The 17,597-nt window shown below is 37.7% G+C and overlaps 1 protein-coding gene across 1 annotated transcript; it reads right to left on the bottom strand.

Annotated features, from left to right (window-relative positions):
• Positions 1-6,060: 6,060 nt before the first annotated feature.
• Positions 6,061-7,020, bottom strand: LOC112850630 (olfactory receptor 1J4-like). The gene has a single exon (XM_025914194.2). It carries the CDS (start codon positions 6,997-6,999, stop codon positions 6,061-6,063), a length of 939 nt encoding a protein of 312 aa, XP_025769979.2. The 5' UTR covers positions 7,000-7,020.
• Positions 7,021-17,597: the final 10,577 nt, after the last annotated feature.

Raw genomic sequence — 17,597 nt, 5'->3', positions numbered from 1 at the left:
ATCCAGGCTTTTTCTTATCATGACATAATTAGCCCTTCCTGAGTCTGTCTCCATCTGTCTGTCCAGTGACACTTCCCTGTCATGCTATGCCACCCCAGGCTCACCTATGAAACTGCCCACAGCCCTCAAACAACTCACACGTCCTGCCTGCATGCCTTTGCTATTTAGCCATTTCACCTTCTTGGACGCCTCCCCCTCCTCTCTACCTGGTGATAGCTCAGGTGTTCAGCACTACAACTGATACCAGAAACAGAGTTCCTCAAACAATTTCCAAAGGACTAATCTGCTTCCCTTGACTGACTGGAAAAGGGGAGGTATGGTCAATGACTTACTCTCAGTCTTGAGTTGGGCCCAGAAGAGCTCCTCATTTTTTCATGTTAAGGTCAAGATTTGTCTCTTCTGGGATCTTACTTATCAAGAGTGGAGAAGCCATATTTGATGGCAGAAGAAAAGACATCTTCCCCTATGTTTAAGGCATAAGTGGCTCTTGGGACATGGACCCCTCATCTACTCCAAGGATGGAGAAATGAGAGCAGGCCATCCTTGATCCTAAGTCAGCCAAACTGACTAGAAACCCAGAAAAGAAAGAAGCTACCCACCTGCAGTTTCTAAAATAATCCCTAGAGCTCCCTACTGGAAGTTGCTGAGACACCTGGGAACACCAGTCTCTGAAGTATTCATTGTGGGAAAAAATTTGGTCTGTTGCCCAGTCCTCAAACTTGAAATGAACTTCTCTGTGACTTTGTGAAGTTCAGTTATTCTCTCTGGACTTTGATTTTCTCAGGTAAATAAGTCAGAAAACAAAATACTCTCTCATAATAAAAATCTTAGAGTTAACATTTTTACCATTTGAAGTGATAACTCATTATGATTTTAACTTGCATTTCCCCAATTCTTAATGTTGAGCACATTTTCATGTACTTATTGACCAGTCTTAGATCTTTTTATGAAGAATCTGCCCATTTTTATTGGGTTGATTGTCTTTTGATAATGATTTGTAGGAATTTTAATTCTGATTTGTAATGGATATACTTTCTCATTTTTCCTTTAGTTTAAACCTTTAAAAAACCCAAATTTTATCAAGATATTTAATCATCCTTAATTTCCAAACATCTTGCAACATTTCCTAAAAATGTTTATTTTTTAACTTGAATGTTTCCTCCACAAAGCTCTGTGTGGCAAACCTTCTGAGGTTTTATATATCTATGAATATTTGTAATATATCTCTACATTTGAGTGGTACCTTTGCTTGATATAAAATATTGATTTAAAATTTTTTTTTCAACGTTTATTTATTTTTGGGACAGAGAGAGACAGAGCATGAACGGGCGAGGGGCAGAGAGAGAGGGAGACACAGAATCGGAAACAGGCTCCAGGCTCTGAGCCATCAGCCCAGAGCCCGACGCGGGGCTCGAACTCACGGACCACGAGATCGTGACCTGGCTGAAGTCGGACGCTTAACCGACTGCGCCACCCAGGCGCCCCTAAAATATTGATTTTAAAACCATATTCCTTCTATGCATTAAAAATATTTCATTGTCTATTTACATCCAGGATAGCTAGTAAGAAGTCTGATGTGAGTAGGATTACTGTTTTTGTGTAGGCAAACTTCCCTTTCTGTCAGAATTTTCTCTTTGATTTTGAAATTTATTAAATCTATGGAGGTGTAAGCCTTTTATTTTCTCTCCTTTTTATCACTCTATAGAGTTTTGAAATATGAAGTCATTTATATTTGAATAATTTGTCTCCATTATTTTTCTAAATATTTCTTCTCAATTTTATTTCTTATTCTTCTGGGACTCATACATAATATGAATTATATAATATGTATCATATATATGTTATATATAATTAATGAAACAGATGCATGAAGATCTTAAGTTGCCTAGCATACATTCTATACATAGAAAGCATTCAAAATTGTGAAAAATTTAAAAAGTATTATGAATATTGAATTAATGAATATTTATTATATTATATTATGAATTCATATTACGTATAAAGTAGTTTCAAGTTTTTATTTAAATTCCAGTTAGTTAACATACAGTGTAATATTAATTTCAGGAGTAGAATTTAGTGTTTCATCACTTGCATAAAACACCCAGGGTTCATCACAAGTGCCCCTCTTAAATGCCCATTAGCCATTTAACCAATTCCCCACTCACCTCCCTTCCAGCAACCCTCCGTTTGTTCTGTATAGTTAAGAGTCTGTTGTATGGTTTGGCTCTTTCTTTTTTTTTCATTAATCCTTCTTTTATTTTGCTTAGGGGATAAATTACATTATTTGATTACTTCTTATTGTGCTAAAATACACATAACATAAAATTTACCATTTTAATCATTTTATTTTTAAAATGTTATTTATTTATTTGTTTGTTTAAATATAATTTATTGTCAAATTGGCTAACATACAGTGTGTAAAGTGTGCTCTAGGTTTTTGGGGTAGATTCCCATGGTTCATCGCTTATACACAACACCCAGTGCTCATCCCAACAAGTGCCCTCCTCAATGCCCATCTTCCCCTCTCCCCCACCCCCACATCCACCCTCAGTTTGTTATCTGTATTTAAGAGTCTCTTATGGCTTGCCTCCCTCTCTCTGTGTTTGTAACTATTTTTCCCCTTCCCTTCCCCCATGATCTCTGTTAAGTTTCTCAAGATCCACATATGAGTGAAAACATATGATATCTGTCCTTCTCTGACTGACTTACTTCACTCAGCATAATATCTTCCAGTTCCATCCATGCTGCTGCAAATGGCATGATTTTATTCTTTCTCATTGCCAAGTAGTATTCCATTGTATATATAAACCACATCTTTATCCATTCGTCAGTTGGTGGACATTTAGGCTCTTTCCATAATTTGGCTATTGTTGAAAGCACTGCTATAAACATTGGGGTACATGTGCCCCTATGAATCAGAACTCCTGTGTCTATTGGATAACCATTTTAAAGTGCACAATTTAGTGGCATTAAGTATATTTACAGCGTTGTGCAACCATCATCTCTATCTAGGCTTTACCTTTAAGTTCAGGAACAATATCACTTCTCTTCAAGGTTTACTGAAGGTTCTAGTCAGGGCAGTCAAGAAAGAAAATAAAATAGGGGCGCCTGGGTGGCTCAGTCGGTTAAGCAGCCGACTTCGGCTCAGGTCACGATCTCCCAGTCCGTGAGTTCGAGCCCCGCGTCGGGCTCTGTGCTGACAGCTTGGAGCCTGGAGCCTGTTTCAGATTCTGTGTCTCCCTCTCTCTGACCCTCCCCCATTCGTGCTCTGTCTCTCTCTGTCTCAAAAATAAACAAACGTTAAAAAAAAAAAAAACTATTTAAAATAAAAATTAAAAAAAAGAAAGAAAATAAAATAATAGGCATCTAGATTGGAAAGGAAGGAGCAAAACTGTATTTATTTTCTGATGATTTTGTATATACAGTTAACCCTTGAAAAACACAAGTTTGAGCTGCACAGGTCCACTTGTATGTGGATTTTTTTTTTTTTTGTAAGTACAACATGGTACTATAAATGTATTTTCTCTTCCTTATGATTTTCTTAACATTTTTTCTCTCTAGCTTAAATTATTATAAGAATACAATATATAATACATATAACATACAAAATACGTTTAAAATTTTTTGTTAATGTGTATTATTTTTGAGAGAGAGAGAGAGACAGAGAGACAGAGTGCAAGCAGAAGGGGGGGTAGAGAGAGAGGCAGACACAGAATCCAAAGCAGGCTCCAGACTCAGGAGCTGTCAGTGACAGAGCCTGGAGCTGGGCTCAAACTCATGAACTGCAAGATCATGACCTGAGCCAAAGTCAGATGCTTAACCGACTGAGCTACCCAGGCGCCCCCAAAATACGTTTTATGTTATTGGTAACAGTAACAATAACCTAAGCCTGAAAATAGGCTATTAGTATATTAAGTATGTTTTGGGGGAGTCAAAAGTTATACATGGATTTTCAACTGCATGTGTGTGGGGGTCAGTGCCCCCTAACATCTGCATTGTTCAAGGGTCCACTGTAAAAGATACTAAGGAATAAAAAAAATAAACTACTAGAATGAACAAATGGGTTCAAAGATGGCAAAGTACAAGGTCAATACACAAAAATCAATGGCATTTCTACCCACTAGGAAGGAACAATCTGAAAATGAAATGAACAATTCTACTTACAATAACATCAAGAAGAATAGCATACTTAAGAATAAATTCATCTAAATAAGTGGAAAATTCATAGTCTGAAACAACAAAATCTTGTTGAAAGAAATTACAGATGTAAATGAATGGAAATACGTCCCATGTTCATGGCTTGAGATACTTCATACTGTTAAGATAACAGTACTTTCCAAATTGATTTATATATTCAGCATAGTTACTACCCAAATCCAAGCTGTTTTCTTTGCAGAAATTAACAAGCTGATTTTAAACTACCTATATAAATTCAAGGGATCCCAACTAACAAAAGCAATCTCAAAGGAATAGAACAAAGTTTCAGGATCCATATGTACTGATTTCAAATCTTACTACAAAACTACAGTAATCAAGCTAGTGTGATATAGTCATGAAGATAGATATAGGCCAATAGAACAGAGCTGAAAGTCCAGAAGTAATCCCTCAAATTTGTATCCAGCTGAATTTTTATAAGGTGCCAAGACAAATCAATGGGGGAAAGAAATATCTTTTAAATAAATGACTCTGGGAAAACTGGATATCTACATGCAGAAGAATGACATTGAAGCCTTTTTGTGCATTAGTCACACAAAATTAACTCAAAATAGACCATTAATATATTGAAAAAGCAAGCCTCATAATGAAAAAAAATCCTCAATATGTATATTTGGCAAAGGACTAAAATGTAGAATATACAAAGAATTTTTTACAAATTAATGTTAAAAAGCAGACTACCCAATAAAACAGCAGCAAAGGGTTGGGAACAGGTCCTTTACAAGAGAAACTATCAGAATGATCAGTAAGTATAGGCAAAAGAGATAAACTACACGAGTTATCAGACAAGTGCAAATTAAAGCCACAGCACACTGTTTCTATAAACCCATAAAAATGTGTACAGTGGAAAAGATGGATAGTATAAGTATTGGTGAGGAAGTGGACCACATTTTTCCATATGTTACAGAAATGAGTGTAACTGGTGTAAGCACTTTATCTAACTCTCTGGTATTATCTATTAATGCTGAAAATACACATACATTGTGGCCCCCAAGTCCCATTCTCTAGTATATAGAGGTCCCAAACTGGAAACAGCCCAAGTGTCAGTCAAAACTAGAATGGATGAATATATTAAGATGTGTAGACACATTGAAAATTATAAAGTCTTGAGAATGATTTAACCATAACTATACTGAATAAAAAGTGGAATATAGAACAGTACTTATTGTATGCTATATATAAGGATCAAAAATGTCCAAACTGGTCAGTGGTACAGACCGAGATAATGGTAATAAAGTAATCTGGTTAAAGACATGGTTTTAAAGCCATGCATGTCTGAGATTAGGTCTTACGGCAGCAATTTACTTGATCTTTCTGGGTTTTGGTTTGCTCTCTACATAAAATATTAGTACCCTCATAAGAGGCTTGTACTGAGGATTAAATAAAATATACATTTCAATGCTTAATTAACGCCAGCTGTGATGGACACCATTCAATAGGCAAAACACTTTGGTAACTTCTGAATTCTTCACACATGAAATAAATGAAGTTTGGTGGTATTAAGAAAATTCACATAAATATATGTTAATATCAGTACCAGATAAAGAGAGTTATTGAAGAAAAAGATGGGGGATAAGAAAAGCTCTTAAAGCCCAGTGAAGTGGGCTCACAAGTCTCACAACCTTGCAGTGAACATCATAGGAGGACTTGGGATTTCCCTATAGAAACATTAATACACAGAATTCAGAGAACAGGTAGGGGGAAAATCAGGTGAAGAAAAAGATGAGAGGAAACATAAAATGAGATCAGTTGAAGAATGGTGTCAGCAGTAAGAGCTGTCCAAGTCACAACTTTTAAAGGAGACATGTTTATAGCCCAATGAGTGCTCATGACAATGGGGTTAAATTAACCATACCAAAGAGGGTCCTTGACTCCAAAAATTTTCCGAAGAGCATGTTTCATGTCCTTATTCCTCAGGCTGTAGATGCAGGGGTTCAGCATAGGGGTGACCACCATGTACATTACAGAAGCAATTATGTCCTTGTCTTGGGAGTTGCCTGATGAAGAGAAAAAGTAAACACCTGCAATTGTCCCATAGTATAAACACACCACAAAGAGATGGGAGCCACATGTAGACAAGGCTTTGGAGATTCTTTTGAAGGAGGGGACCTTCAGAGCGATGCCTGCCATATGGATATATGAGCCCAAGATACCACTCAATGGTAGAATGAGTACCACTGCTCCTTCAGTGAGGATAAGCAGCTCATTGAAAGAGGTGTCTGAGCAGGAAGACTTGAGCACAGCAGCAAGATCACAAAAGAAGTGTGGGATGACAGTCCCTGCACAGAAGGACAACTGGTCCACGAGGAGGGTGTGCAAAAGAGCTTGGATGCAAGAGAAGAACCAGGATCCAGCCACTAGGATGATACACAGCTCCTCCCTCATGGTGGTGGTGTAGTGGAGAGGGTGACAGATGGCCACATACCTGTCATATGCCATCACTGTGAGAAGAAAGTTGTCAAGGCAACCAAAAAATATAAAGAAATACACCTGTGAAATACACCCCATATAGGGGATGGATTGTTGCTGAGTCTGCATGTTCATGAGCATCTTTGGAACTGTGACAGATGAAAGGGAAATGTCAGAGAAGGCCAAGTGGCTGAGGAAGAAGTACATGGGGGTGTGAAGGCGAGAGTCCAGCCTGATGAGCAGGATGATGAGCAGGTTCCCCAGCACTGTGGTCAGGTACATGCCCAGGAACAGGGTGAAGAACATGCCCTGCTGCTCTGGCCGGATGGGGAGCCCCAGGAGGAGGAACTCACTGCTCTGGTTCTCAGGCCTCATGCTGTGCTTTTACATGCTGGGGATAAAGGAGGATTGGAAATATCAGGAAGAATGATAGGGACACATTCCATACTGTAATATTCTGAGAAAACAATGCATTTTAAACTACATTCCTATTAATTTCTCACACCTGTGGATGCATGCATCTTCACTCTGTCCCAGTCTGGCTCTAGGAAAACATTATAACCAAAAGCAGCCAACAAGACCTCATTGCACAGAAACAAGAGAGCATTCACTGTTTCATTTGACCATTATTTACTGAATGTTGAGATTGAACCTGGGCCTCTGCTAAGTACTGAGAATGTAGTGGTGGACAAGAAAAGCAAGGTCCCATATACTGGGATAATTTATGACACCAAGACAGAGCCAGACGAAAACAGTTCGCTGTGGCAGAAGTAGTAGATGGTCCTTGGCAAACTAGTATCAGTTGTTTCTGCCTTAAAGTGACATGCGATGCCATCACTGAGGTGGCCTTGTTGGAATGCTGTCACATTCCTCCTGTGAACCTGGCTGGATCACACTCATCTACAGCTGTAAGCTCACCAGTACTCTAGAAATGGGGGGTCATTCAAACCCCACCTGAATGCCAGAACAAGTCCTAAACCAGAATACCTCTCAAACAATCTTCCATAATAATGGTGAACATTTGGGGGGTTATACTATGTGCCAGGCACTATGCTTAAAGGCTTTACTTATGTTTCCTAATTAAATACACACATCAGCCTTCCATTATCAGATAAAATCTTTGCTGTTTCACTAAAAATTAGGGTAATTTTCTCATTTAAGCCATTAAGAAATTGTTCCATAGGCAACAAGTTGCTGTTAGAAATAGGATACATGTATGTTCATATATACATAAGGGGATACACACACACACACACACACACACACACACACACACACACACACAGATGGGAGTGTTTGTATACATATATATTCCATCTATCTCTACATTCCATCTATCCATATACATATACTCAGATGGAATATATGTAGACATACATATGGGAATACACACACACACACACACACACACATACACATGCACACACATACACATATATATGAGATATACAGCCAACCCTTAAATAACATGAGGGTTGGGGTGCTGACTCCCATGCACAGTCATATAACTTTTGACTCCCCCCAAACTTAATTACTAATAGATAGCCTACTGTTGACCAGAAGCCTTACCAATAACAAATAGTTGATTAACACATACTTTGTATGTGTATTATATACTGTATTCTTACAATAAAGTAAGCTAGAGAAAAGAAAATGTTATTAAGAAAATCATAAGGAAGAGAAAGCACATTTATAGTATTGTACTGTATTTATCAAAAAAATCCATGTGTAAATGAACTTGTGCAGTTCAAACCCATGTTGTTTAAAGGTCAACTGTGTGTGTGTGTGTGTGTGTGTGTATACATATATATATATGTGTGTGTGTATATATATATGTGTATATATATGTATACACACCATATGTATGGATATATATATGAATACAGTACATATATATATATATCCCTATAAATAAATATATATATTGAACTATTGTCCTACTTCTATAATTGCCATTTTCTATAGATCAAATATTGGTTACCTCATATAGTTCAACTTAATATTGTGTGATCATCACTTACGCTTTTAACATGGAAATCTCTCTTTTCACTGGGTGTGAATGCCAGAGACAGTATGTTATTTTAGGGTTGCAAGGAGACTGAAGCAGTCCAAAATTTTCTTGGTGCCTGTCTGGATAATCTCTGTCATTTATATTTATATATTTTCCAGTTGACAAAAGGCTCTCCCATACATTAACTTCTATTCAAGCCATAAATACTTACAGAGGGCCTGTAAGCCTCCATTTTCTAGATATGTAAACCGAGGCCAAATAGTTGAGTGACTCTCCCAAGGTCTTGCCGCCATTTGGTGAGACTCTGTGCTCTAACTTCACTCAGCAACACGCCTAACATTCCTTTGTCTGGGACATTAAGTGAATGTGCAAGGGTTACAAAACTCTGAGCCACTGACTCACACAGGTATATGAAAATGATAACAGACCCTTTTTAGGAAATAGTCACTTAGAGCAGTGGTTACGTCCATGAGAAGGAGGTCACTTAAGGAACTAATTGAAGTCATGAGTGCAAATCAGAAGTCTCCAAACACACATACAAACACCACACGTACACACACACAGATACACAGACACACACACTGCTGATTTGAAGATTTCAGTCACCTGTGTCTGAGTCCCATTGTAAGAGAAAGATAGCCAGTATGTGGTTTATTTCATAAATACTAATATACATACAAGTCATGAATAACACACAAGGCAGGATGTACATAATATGCAATTATGTATCACCCACAAATACATTCACAGTGCACCATTAACATACAAGCATGTCATACCTGGTAAAATACACAACTCACATATGCATAACTCATCACTATACATACACATCACCAAAAACACACAAGGCCATACACAATTTCAAAATCTCACAAGAAACATGCACCAACAACACATGCACACTTAGTCACTCTCTACCAGCAGCATGCCCACTCCCATCACTGAAGTTAGGGCCCCTTCCCAGTGAAGGCAGTCAGTCATCATGGGGAAATTAAGCCTATTCAGTGACAGGCACCATCATTAAACCACCACCAACAACCCATACACATGGCAACATACACATGGTAACAGACACACAGACAAAAGGAAACAATACACATTCCTGCTCTTACATACAAGTTGTCATTCACAAACAGACACACTAGCACATGCTGCTGAGGACAGATTTGGGCCCCTTCTAACTTTGGTTCCTTGAAGAGGTTGGATATCCTTTTCCCCAGCAGTGGAGACAACAGTCTTACTCCTAACGCTGAGTTCTCATCACTCAGCTGTGATGCCCATCACCCCATTGGGAGAATGCCACTGTCATAACAATAGAGGCAAATATTGAAGATCACAGATATGAATCAGAAGTCCCTAATCACATGTTGGAGGCTGATAACTTATGCACTAAAACACAGCCCAGATTGGGCCTAACTAACTGAAGAAAAGAATCAGGCTGTGAATCAGTTACGTAGTACACACACAGCCAGCTATCAAACAACAGGTATACAAGCATATACAGTGCATGCAGACACACACACACACACGAACACAGAGATGCTCATACACAAACCCACAATTATATAGGAAGATCCATCGCCACGTGCAGATTTCCAGCTCCTTCTGACCTGTGCTCATCATCCCTGAGTTCAGACACTTCTTCCAGACTGTTGCCAAATTCTCAGCTTCTCTTCATAGTAAAGGAGGAGCCACTGTGGGTTAACTGGCCAATTTCTTCCTGCCATATGGAGAACATCATGTCCAGGAGCCAGAGGGGACTGGAGTCACAAGGGACAGTGTCTCTAATGCCAGGGATGTCTTGGACTTGTTTCTTCTTGGGCACAGTTCCAAGCTCAAATATTTTTGGGGCTTGGTTCTAGCTGGGATTCAACTTTTTAAAATTTATTTTTAAAAATGACTTCATGCTTAGAAAAAAGTTGTAAAGATGATAGAATAAATTCTCTTATGCCCTTCACCCATACTCTTTTACAAAAGCTAACATTTTACCATGTTTGTGTGTGCATACACATGTGTGCATGCGTGTGTATGTGTGTGTGTGTTGAAGATTCTAACTATAGATCTTTCATAAGCCTACGACAGTGCATATTATCAGGAGGCACATGCTTTGGTTCAGAAGTCAGGGCTCATGACACTTCACATAGGAAGATAATTTAAAAGAAAGAATGAGGCACAAAGGATTCTCGAGGAATCTGGGTGGGTACAAGCTACAAGTTGGCTTGGACAAAGCAGAGAGAATGGGTTTGGGAATTTGTAGTGGTAAAGGGGTGGGAGTGGAGAAAAGTTTCTGCTGGAGAAAGAGACTATGTATTGTGCTATCTGAGAAATTTTGCCTGTATTATTTGTCAGCATGCAACAATAAGTGCCCTTATGGGAAAAAATGTCCCCTTGGCTGGTCATCAGATAATCTAAGGCTAGGCAATTATTAGCAACCATTGTTGCCAGGGATCATTGTCTTTCATTCAGGGCTCCCAGGGCTGTGGCAGTTTGAATCATATATATGGATATTATTTTATACATTTCCTGACTGGCATAATTCTTTCATTATGTTGCGTAATATGGTGGCCTCCAAGGCAGCACCAGTGACCTCCATTGTGGTCAGCAGAATGAGGGCAGTTGACAAGAATATAACATACTTGGTGGTGAGAATAAAATTGGTGGGTTTTGTTTTGGAGTATGAGTCCAAAATGCAGACAGTACAAGTCAAATTATGAAGAGAAGCCTGGGTTAGAGAGGAATAAATTAGTGCAGGAGTAAGGGATAGTGGAGAAGAAGAGAATATCCCTCATGGACTAGAAGCTTAGACTGAGAATTTGGCATGGGCAATGAGGAACTACTAAATTTACAGTAAGCATTTTAATCAAGACATAATATGGGGCTATTCTGGATAGTTGGCGTTAGTATTTTAAAGGAAAGACCAGGAGAAAAACAAGGTTTAGGTTCAGAGATGTGGACCATCAGATATATAGGAGCTGGGTTGTGTTATTGTGAAGGTTTCTTTAAGATCATTTTGATAGGCTACAACATGGCCAGGCAGTTGAGAGGGTGCCTTATGGCATACCCAACAATTCATATCCTTTAAAATATGGCTATTTGCTCAGTAAGGTTTACATAGCAATTATTTTATAACGCATCCTTCAGTGCTGGTTGTATATCAGAGATGGGGGCTAGAAGTGCAGACATCTGGGAAGGAGCAGAAAATGCAAGGATGGAAGGGGAAGGGAGTAGCGTGTGATGGTTGGGGTTGAACTGGGAAAGAAAGGATATGAAAAGCAGGAGAGTGTTTTGAGGGTGAAGGGAACATTGGATAGGAGATTTACAAGGGACATGAGAACTGGATGAGTCCAGTGGGGAGATCAAGGTCACCATCACAGGTAAGCCCAGCTGTATGTCTGATGCCATCATCAGGAATGAGTCCAGTTGTGGGTCTGATGTCACCCGATGGTCCTTCAGGCTGTCATGGTGTTGGTTGAGGGTGAGGTCATGGATATCACTGGGTTTACAATAATCTTGGGCTGACGTTAGAACTTCAAGGCATAAAACCTTGTTGGTTGGGGATTCACAGAAATGTATAAATATAGTTGAAAGATGATCCAGAATGATCAATGATCAATGATCCAGAAAAGATGCTACTGTATTGGCATGATTTGGAGATAAAATAATTCCAGAGAGACTTGTTGCATGCATTCTTACATTAGGCGTCCATTGCCCTTTCAATAATGGCCTGGCATGTATTTTGAGAAACGAGATATGGGCATAGTTTAGAAGCCTTCGGGACCACTTTTTGTAATTATTTGTGCCACAGGACATGTTGTTGCCACCGAGGCATGGAAAGCAGCAGTGGCAGTGGTATATAAGGATCTGGTGAGATATCCTGACTGTTCTTGGGAATGCAGACCTCATACACCATACAATGGCTGTTGTTTGTTTCTCTCTCTCTCTCTCTCTCTCTCTCCCTGTCTTTAAAAATGATGGCTCATTCATGAGCAACCACCCAATGGGCTTGTATCTAGAATTACCTGAGTTATTTCATCTTCCCTTTCTGTCTGATCACGTCATTTGAAATGTTAGATTAATTGTTTTATTTTCACTCCGCTTTGCTTTGTTCATTCCTGCTTATTTATTTGAGAAATTGAAAGATAACACAGTAAAAACTATACAAATAGGTGTGCTCATCTTCTCAACTTTCCCACCTCATTCCCACCCACCCATTGTAGCTAACCAAACTCATTAGTTTGTTATTTTTAGTAAACATTTTATTGTGGAATAATCTTAGATACTAGAAAAGTTACAGAAGTAGTACAGAGACTTCCTATGTGCTTTTCCCAGCTTCTCCTGTTGTTAATATCTAACACATCCATGGTACATCAGCACAACTAAGACATTAACATTGATAAATTTCCCAGTTTTTCCATTAATGCCCTTTTTTTTGTTCTAGGATCCAATTCAGGATAGCACGTTGAATTTAGATGCATCATCTTTTTTTTGAAATTTATTTATTGTTTAATTTACATCCAAGTTAGTTAGATATGGTACAACAATGATTTCAGGAGTAGATTCCTTAATGCCCCTTGTAGACCATCCCCCTCCCACAATCCCTCCAGAAACGCTGTTTTTTCTCTATATTTAAGAGTCTTTTATGTCTTGTCCCCCCCCCGTTTTTATATTATTTTTGCTTCCCTTCCCTTATGTTCATCTGTTTTGTATCTTGAATTCCTCATATAAGTGAAGTCATATGATATTTGTCATATTCATGTATCAGTTCTAACAGTTTTTTGGTGGAATCTTTTGGGTTTTCCGTATAGAGTATCATGTCATCTGTGAAGAGTGAAAGTTTGACTTCCTCCTGGCTGATTTGGATGCCTTTTATTTCTTTGTGTTGTCTGATTGCTGAGGACTTCCGATACTATGTTGAGTAACAGTGGTGAGAGTGGACATCCCTGTCATGTTCCTGACCTTAGGGGGAAAGCTCTCAGTTTTTCCCCATTGAGAATGATATTAGCAGTGGGTCTTTCATATATGCTTTTATGATCTTGAGATCTGATCCTTCTATCCCTACCTTCTTGAGGGTTCTATCAAGAAAGATGCTGTATTTTGTCAAATGCTTTCTCTGCGTCTATTGAGAGGATCATGTGGTTCTTGTCCTTTCTTTTAACTGATGTGACGAAATCACATGGATTGTTTTGTGGATATTGAACCAGCCCTGCATCCCAAATATAAATCCCACTTGGTCGTGGTGAATAATTTTTTTTAATGTATTGTTGGATCCGGTTGGCTAGTATCTTGTTGAGGATTTTTGCATCCATGTTCATCAGGGAAATTGGTTTATAGTTCTCCTTTTAAGTGGGGTCTTTGTCTGGTTTTGGAATCAAGATAACATTGGCTTCATAGAAAGAGTTTGGAAGTTTTCCTTCCATATCTATATTTTGGAACAGCTTCAAAAGAATAGGTGTTAACTCTTCCTTTAAATGTGTAGTAGAATTCCCCTGTAAAGTTATCTGCCCCTGGACTTTTGTTTTTTTGGGAGATTTTTGATTACTAATTTGATTTCTTTACTGGTTATGGGTCTGTTCAAATTTTCTATTTCTTCCTGTTTCAGTTTTGGTAGTGTATATGTTTCTAGGAATTTGTGCATTTCTTCCAGATTGCCCATTTTATTGGCATATAACTGCTCATAATATTCTCTTCTTATTGTTTGTATTTCTGCAGTGTTGGTTGTGATCTCTCCTCTTTCATTCTTGATTTTATTTATTTGGGTCCTTTCCTTTTTCTTGTTGATCAAACTGGGTAGGTGTTTATCAATTTTATTAATTTTTTCAGAGAACCAGCTCCTAGTTTCGTTGACCTATTCTGTTTTTTTGTTTGGTTTGGTTTGGTTTTGATAGCATTGATTTATGCTCTAATTGTTATTATTTTCTGTCTTCTGCTGGTTTGGGATTTTATTTGCTGTTCTTTTTCCAGCTCTTTGAGGTATAATGTTATGTTGTGTATCTGAGACCTTTCTTCCTTCTTTAGGAAGGCCTGGATTGCTATATGCTTCCCTCTTATGACTGCCTTTGCTGTGTCCCAGAGGTTTAGACCCATCATCTTTTTTTTTTTTTCAATGTTTATTTATTTTTGGGACAGAGAGAGACAGAGCATGAACGGGGGAGGGGCAGAGAGAGAGGGAGACACAGAATCGGAAACAGGCTCCAGGCTCTGAGCCATCAGCCCAGAGCCCGACGCGGGGCTCGAACTCCCGGACCGCGAGATCGTGACCTGGCTGAAGTCGGACGCTTAACCGACTGCGCCACCCAGGCGCCCCGTAGACCCATCATCTTTTAAATACTTTCTATATTTGAAGAAATGCCCACATCTGCTAGAATCAGCTTCTCTGATTTGTAACTAAAAGCCTGATGGACAAGGAAAGAGTAGGAAGGTTAGGAGAGGTTCCTCAGTCATCATTGAGTCAAGAGATTAGGGAACCTACTGAAAAGAATGGGGTGGGGAGTCAATTTCAAACTCATTTATTTCTGATTTATTATTCTTGTAGTTCTTTATGTTCAAATGAGCAGATATGTATGTACATTTTATTATTTCCTCTTCGTTTTATTTTAATTATAGCTGAAATATACACATAAAATGGTTACCATTTTTATTATTTTAAAGTATACCATTTAGTGATGTTATGTACATTCATTATGTTATGCAGCCATCATGACTGTCTGGTTCCAGAACTTTTTCATCCCCCCAAACAGAAACCATGTGCTCATTAAGAAGTCATTCCCCATTCCCTCCTCTCCACAGTCTATGACAACCATTAATCTTCTTCCATCACCATAGATTTGCTTATTCAGGATATTTAATATAAGCAGAATCATACGATATGTGGCCTTCTGTGTCTGCCTTATTTCACCAGGCATGATATTTTCAAGGTTCATCTATGTTGTATAGCATGAATCAGTACTTCATTCCCTTATGTGGCCATATAATATGCCACTGTACATATATACTACATTTTGTTTATCCATTTATCTGTTGGTGGACATTGAGATTATTTCCACAGTATGACCACTGTGAATGGAGTTGCTACATTTTTGTACAAATATTTGTTCTATTATCTGTTTTAAATTATTTTGGATATATACCTAGAAGTGGAACTGATAGATCATATGGTAATTCTCTGTTTAAGTCATTGAGGAAGAACCAAACTATTTTCCGCAGTGACCACTCCAGTTGCATCCCACCAGCAATATACGAGGGTCCCAGTTTCTCCACGTCCCTTTCAACACTTGTCACCTTCCATTAAAAAAAATTGTGGCCATCCTAGTGGTTATGAAATGATGATTTTGATTTGTATTTTCATAGTGGTTTCTGATCTGCGTTTTTCTAAACACTAATGATGTTGAGCATCTTTTCATGTGTTAATTGGCCAGTTGAATGTCTTCTTTGCAAAATATCTATTCAAGTCTTTTGGCCATTTTTTAATTGGGGTAGTTTGTCTTGTAGTTCTGTCAAATTTTGCTTGGCTACTGTTTGTATGGAATATCTATTTCCATTCTTTTATTTTCCCTTGTGTCATTGGATTTAAAGTTAGTTTCATAGACAGTATACAGATGGATCATGCTTTATTTTAAGTCTAAATTGCCAGCCTCTACCTTTTAATTCAAGATTGTAGTCCATTTACACTTATAATAGTTACTGGTAAGGAAGAACTCACTTCTACCATTTTACAGTTTGGTTTGTATATGCTTTATATATTTTTTTATTCCTAAAATTTCCATTACTGCCTTTCTTTGTGTTTAATTTTTTTAGTGTTATCTTTTTTATTTTCCTTTAATTTCTTTTTTCTGTATATAGCATTCATTTTCTTAGTAGTTACCTTGAAGATTACAATTATCATCTTAAACTCAATCTAGTTTGAATTGGTATCAATAGCATACAAAAATTCTGGTCTTATATATCTTTATCCTCCCCCTTTATATTGTTATCTTCACAAATGACATCTTTATACATCATGTGCCCATTGACATAGATTTATAGTTATTGTTGTATGAATCTGTTTTTTAGTCATATAGAAAACTAAAAGAAGAGTTGCAAAAAAGTTCAAGAATACTTGCTTTTATATTTACCTATGTAGTTGCGTTTACCAGTGGCCTTTATGTCTTTATATGGTGGTGAGTTACCATCTAGGATCTTTCTTTCTTTTTTCCTTTCTTCTTCCCCCTTCCTCCCTTTCTCCTCTCCTTCCTTCCTTCTGATCTGCCTTTTCCTAATGACTAATGAGCATTTTTTCCTGTGTTAATTGGCCATTTGGATGTTATCTTTGGAAAATATCTCTTCTTTTCTTCTTTCCTTCCTTCCTTCCTCTTTCTTTCTCTTTCTTTCTTTCTTTCTTTCTTTCTTTCTTTCTTTCTTTCTTTCTCTCATTCATTTGTTCATCCATTCATTCTATCTTTCTATCTTTGTTTTCTAAATACTCTTTATTTTGGGGGGATTATTTTATTTTATTTTTTGAGTCATTTAAAATTTTATTTTCATTTTGTTTTTATTTAAATTCCAAATAGTAAACATATAATGTAATATTAGCTTCAGTTGTACAGTTTAGTGATTCAACACTTCCATACAAAACCCAGTACTTGTCACCTATTTAAACCATCCCTTCCCCACCTTTCCCCCCATGATCATTTGTTTTGTGTCTTAAGTTCCACATATGAGTGAAATCATATGATGTTTTTCTTGATCATTTTATTTCAGCCTGGAGGACTCCTTTTAGCATTTCTTATAGGGAAGATCTATCTGAACAAATTCCCTATTTTTTTTATTTGAAAATATTTAAATTTCTCCTCCACTTTTTTTTTTTTTTTGCCAGATATAGAAGTCTTGGTTGATAATTTTTTTTCTTTCAGCACTTTAGATATATTATTTCAGTGCTTTCTGGTCTCCATAATTTCTATGAGAAATCAACTGTTAATTTTATCAA

This window comes from Puma concolor, chromosome D4 (genome assembly GCF_028749965.1).
Source record: "Puma concolor isolate L17-30 chromosome D4, mPumCon1.1.hap2, whole genome shotgun sequence".
Taxonomy (NCBI): domain Eukaryota; kingdom Metazoa; phylum Chordata; class Mammalia; order Carnivora; family Felidae; genus Puma; species Puma concolor.
The sequence above is the reverse complement of the archived record's forward strand: the minus strand, read 5'-3'. Positions and strand labels throughout refer to the sequence as shown.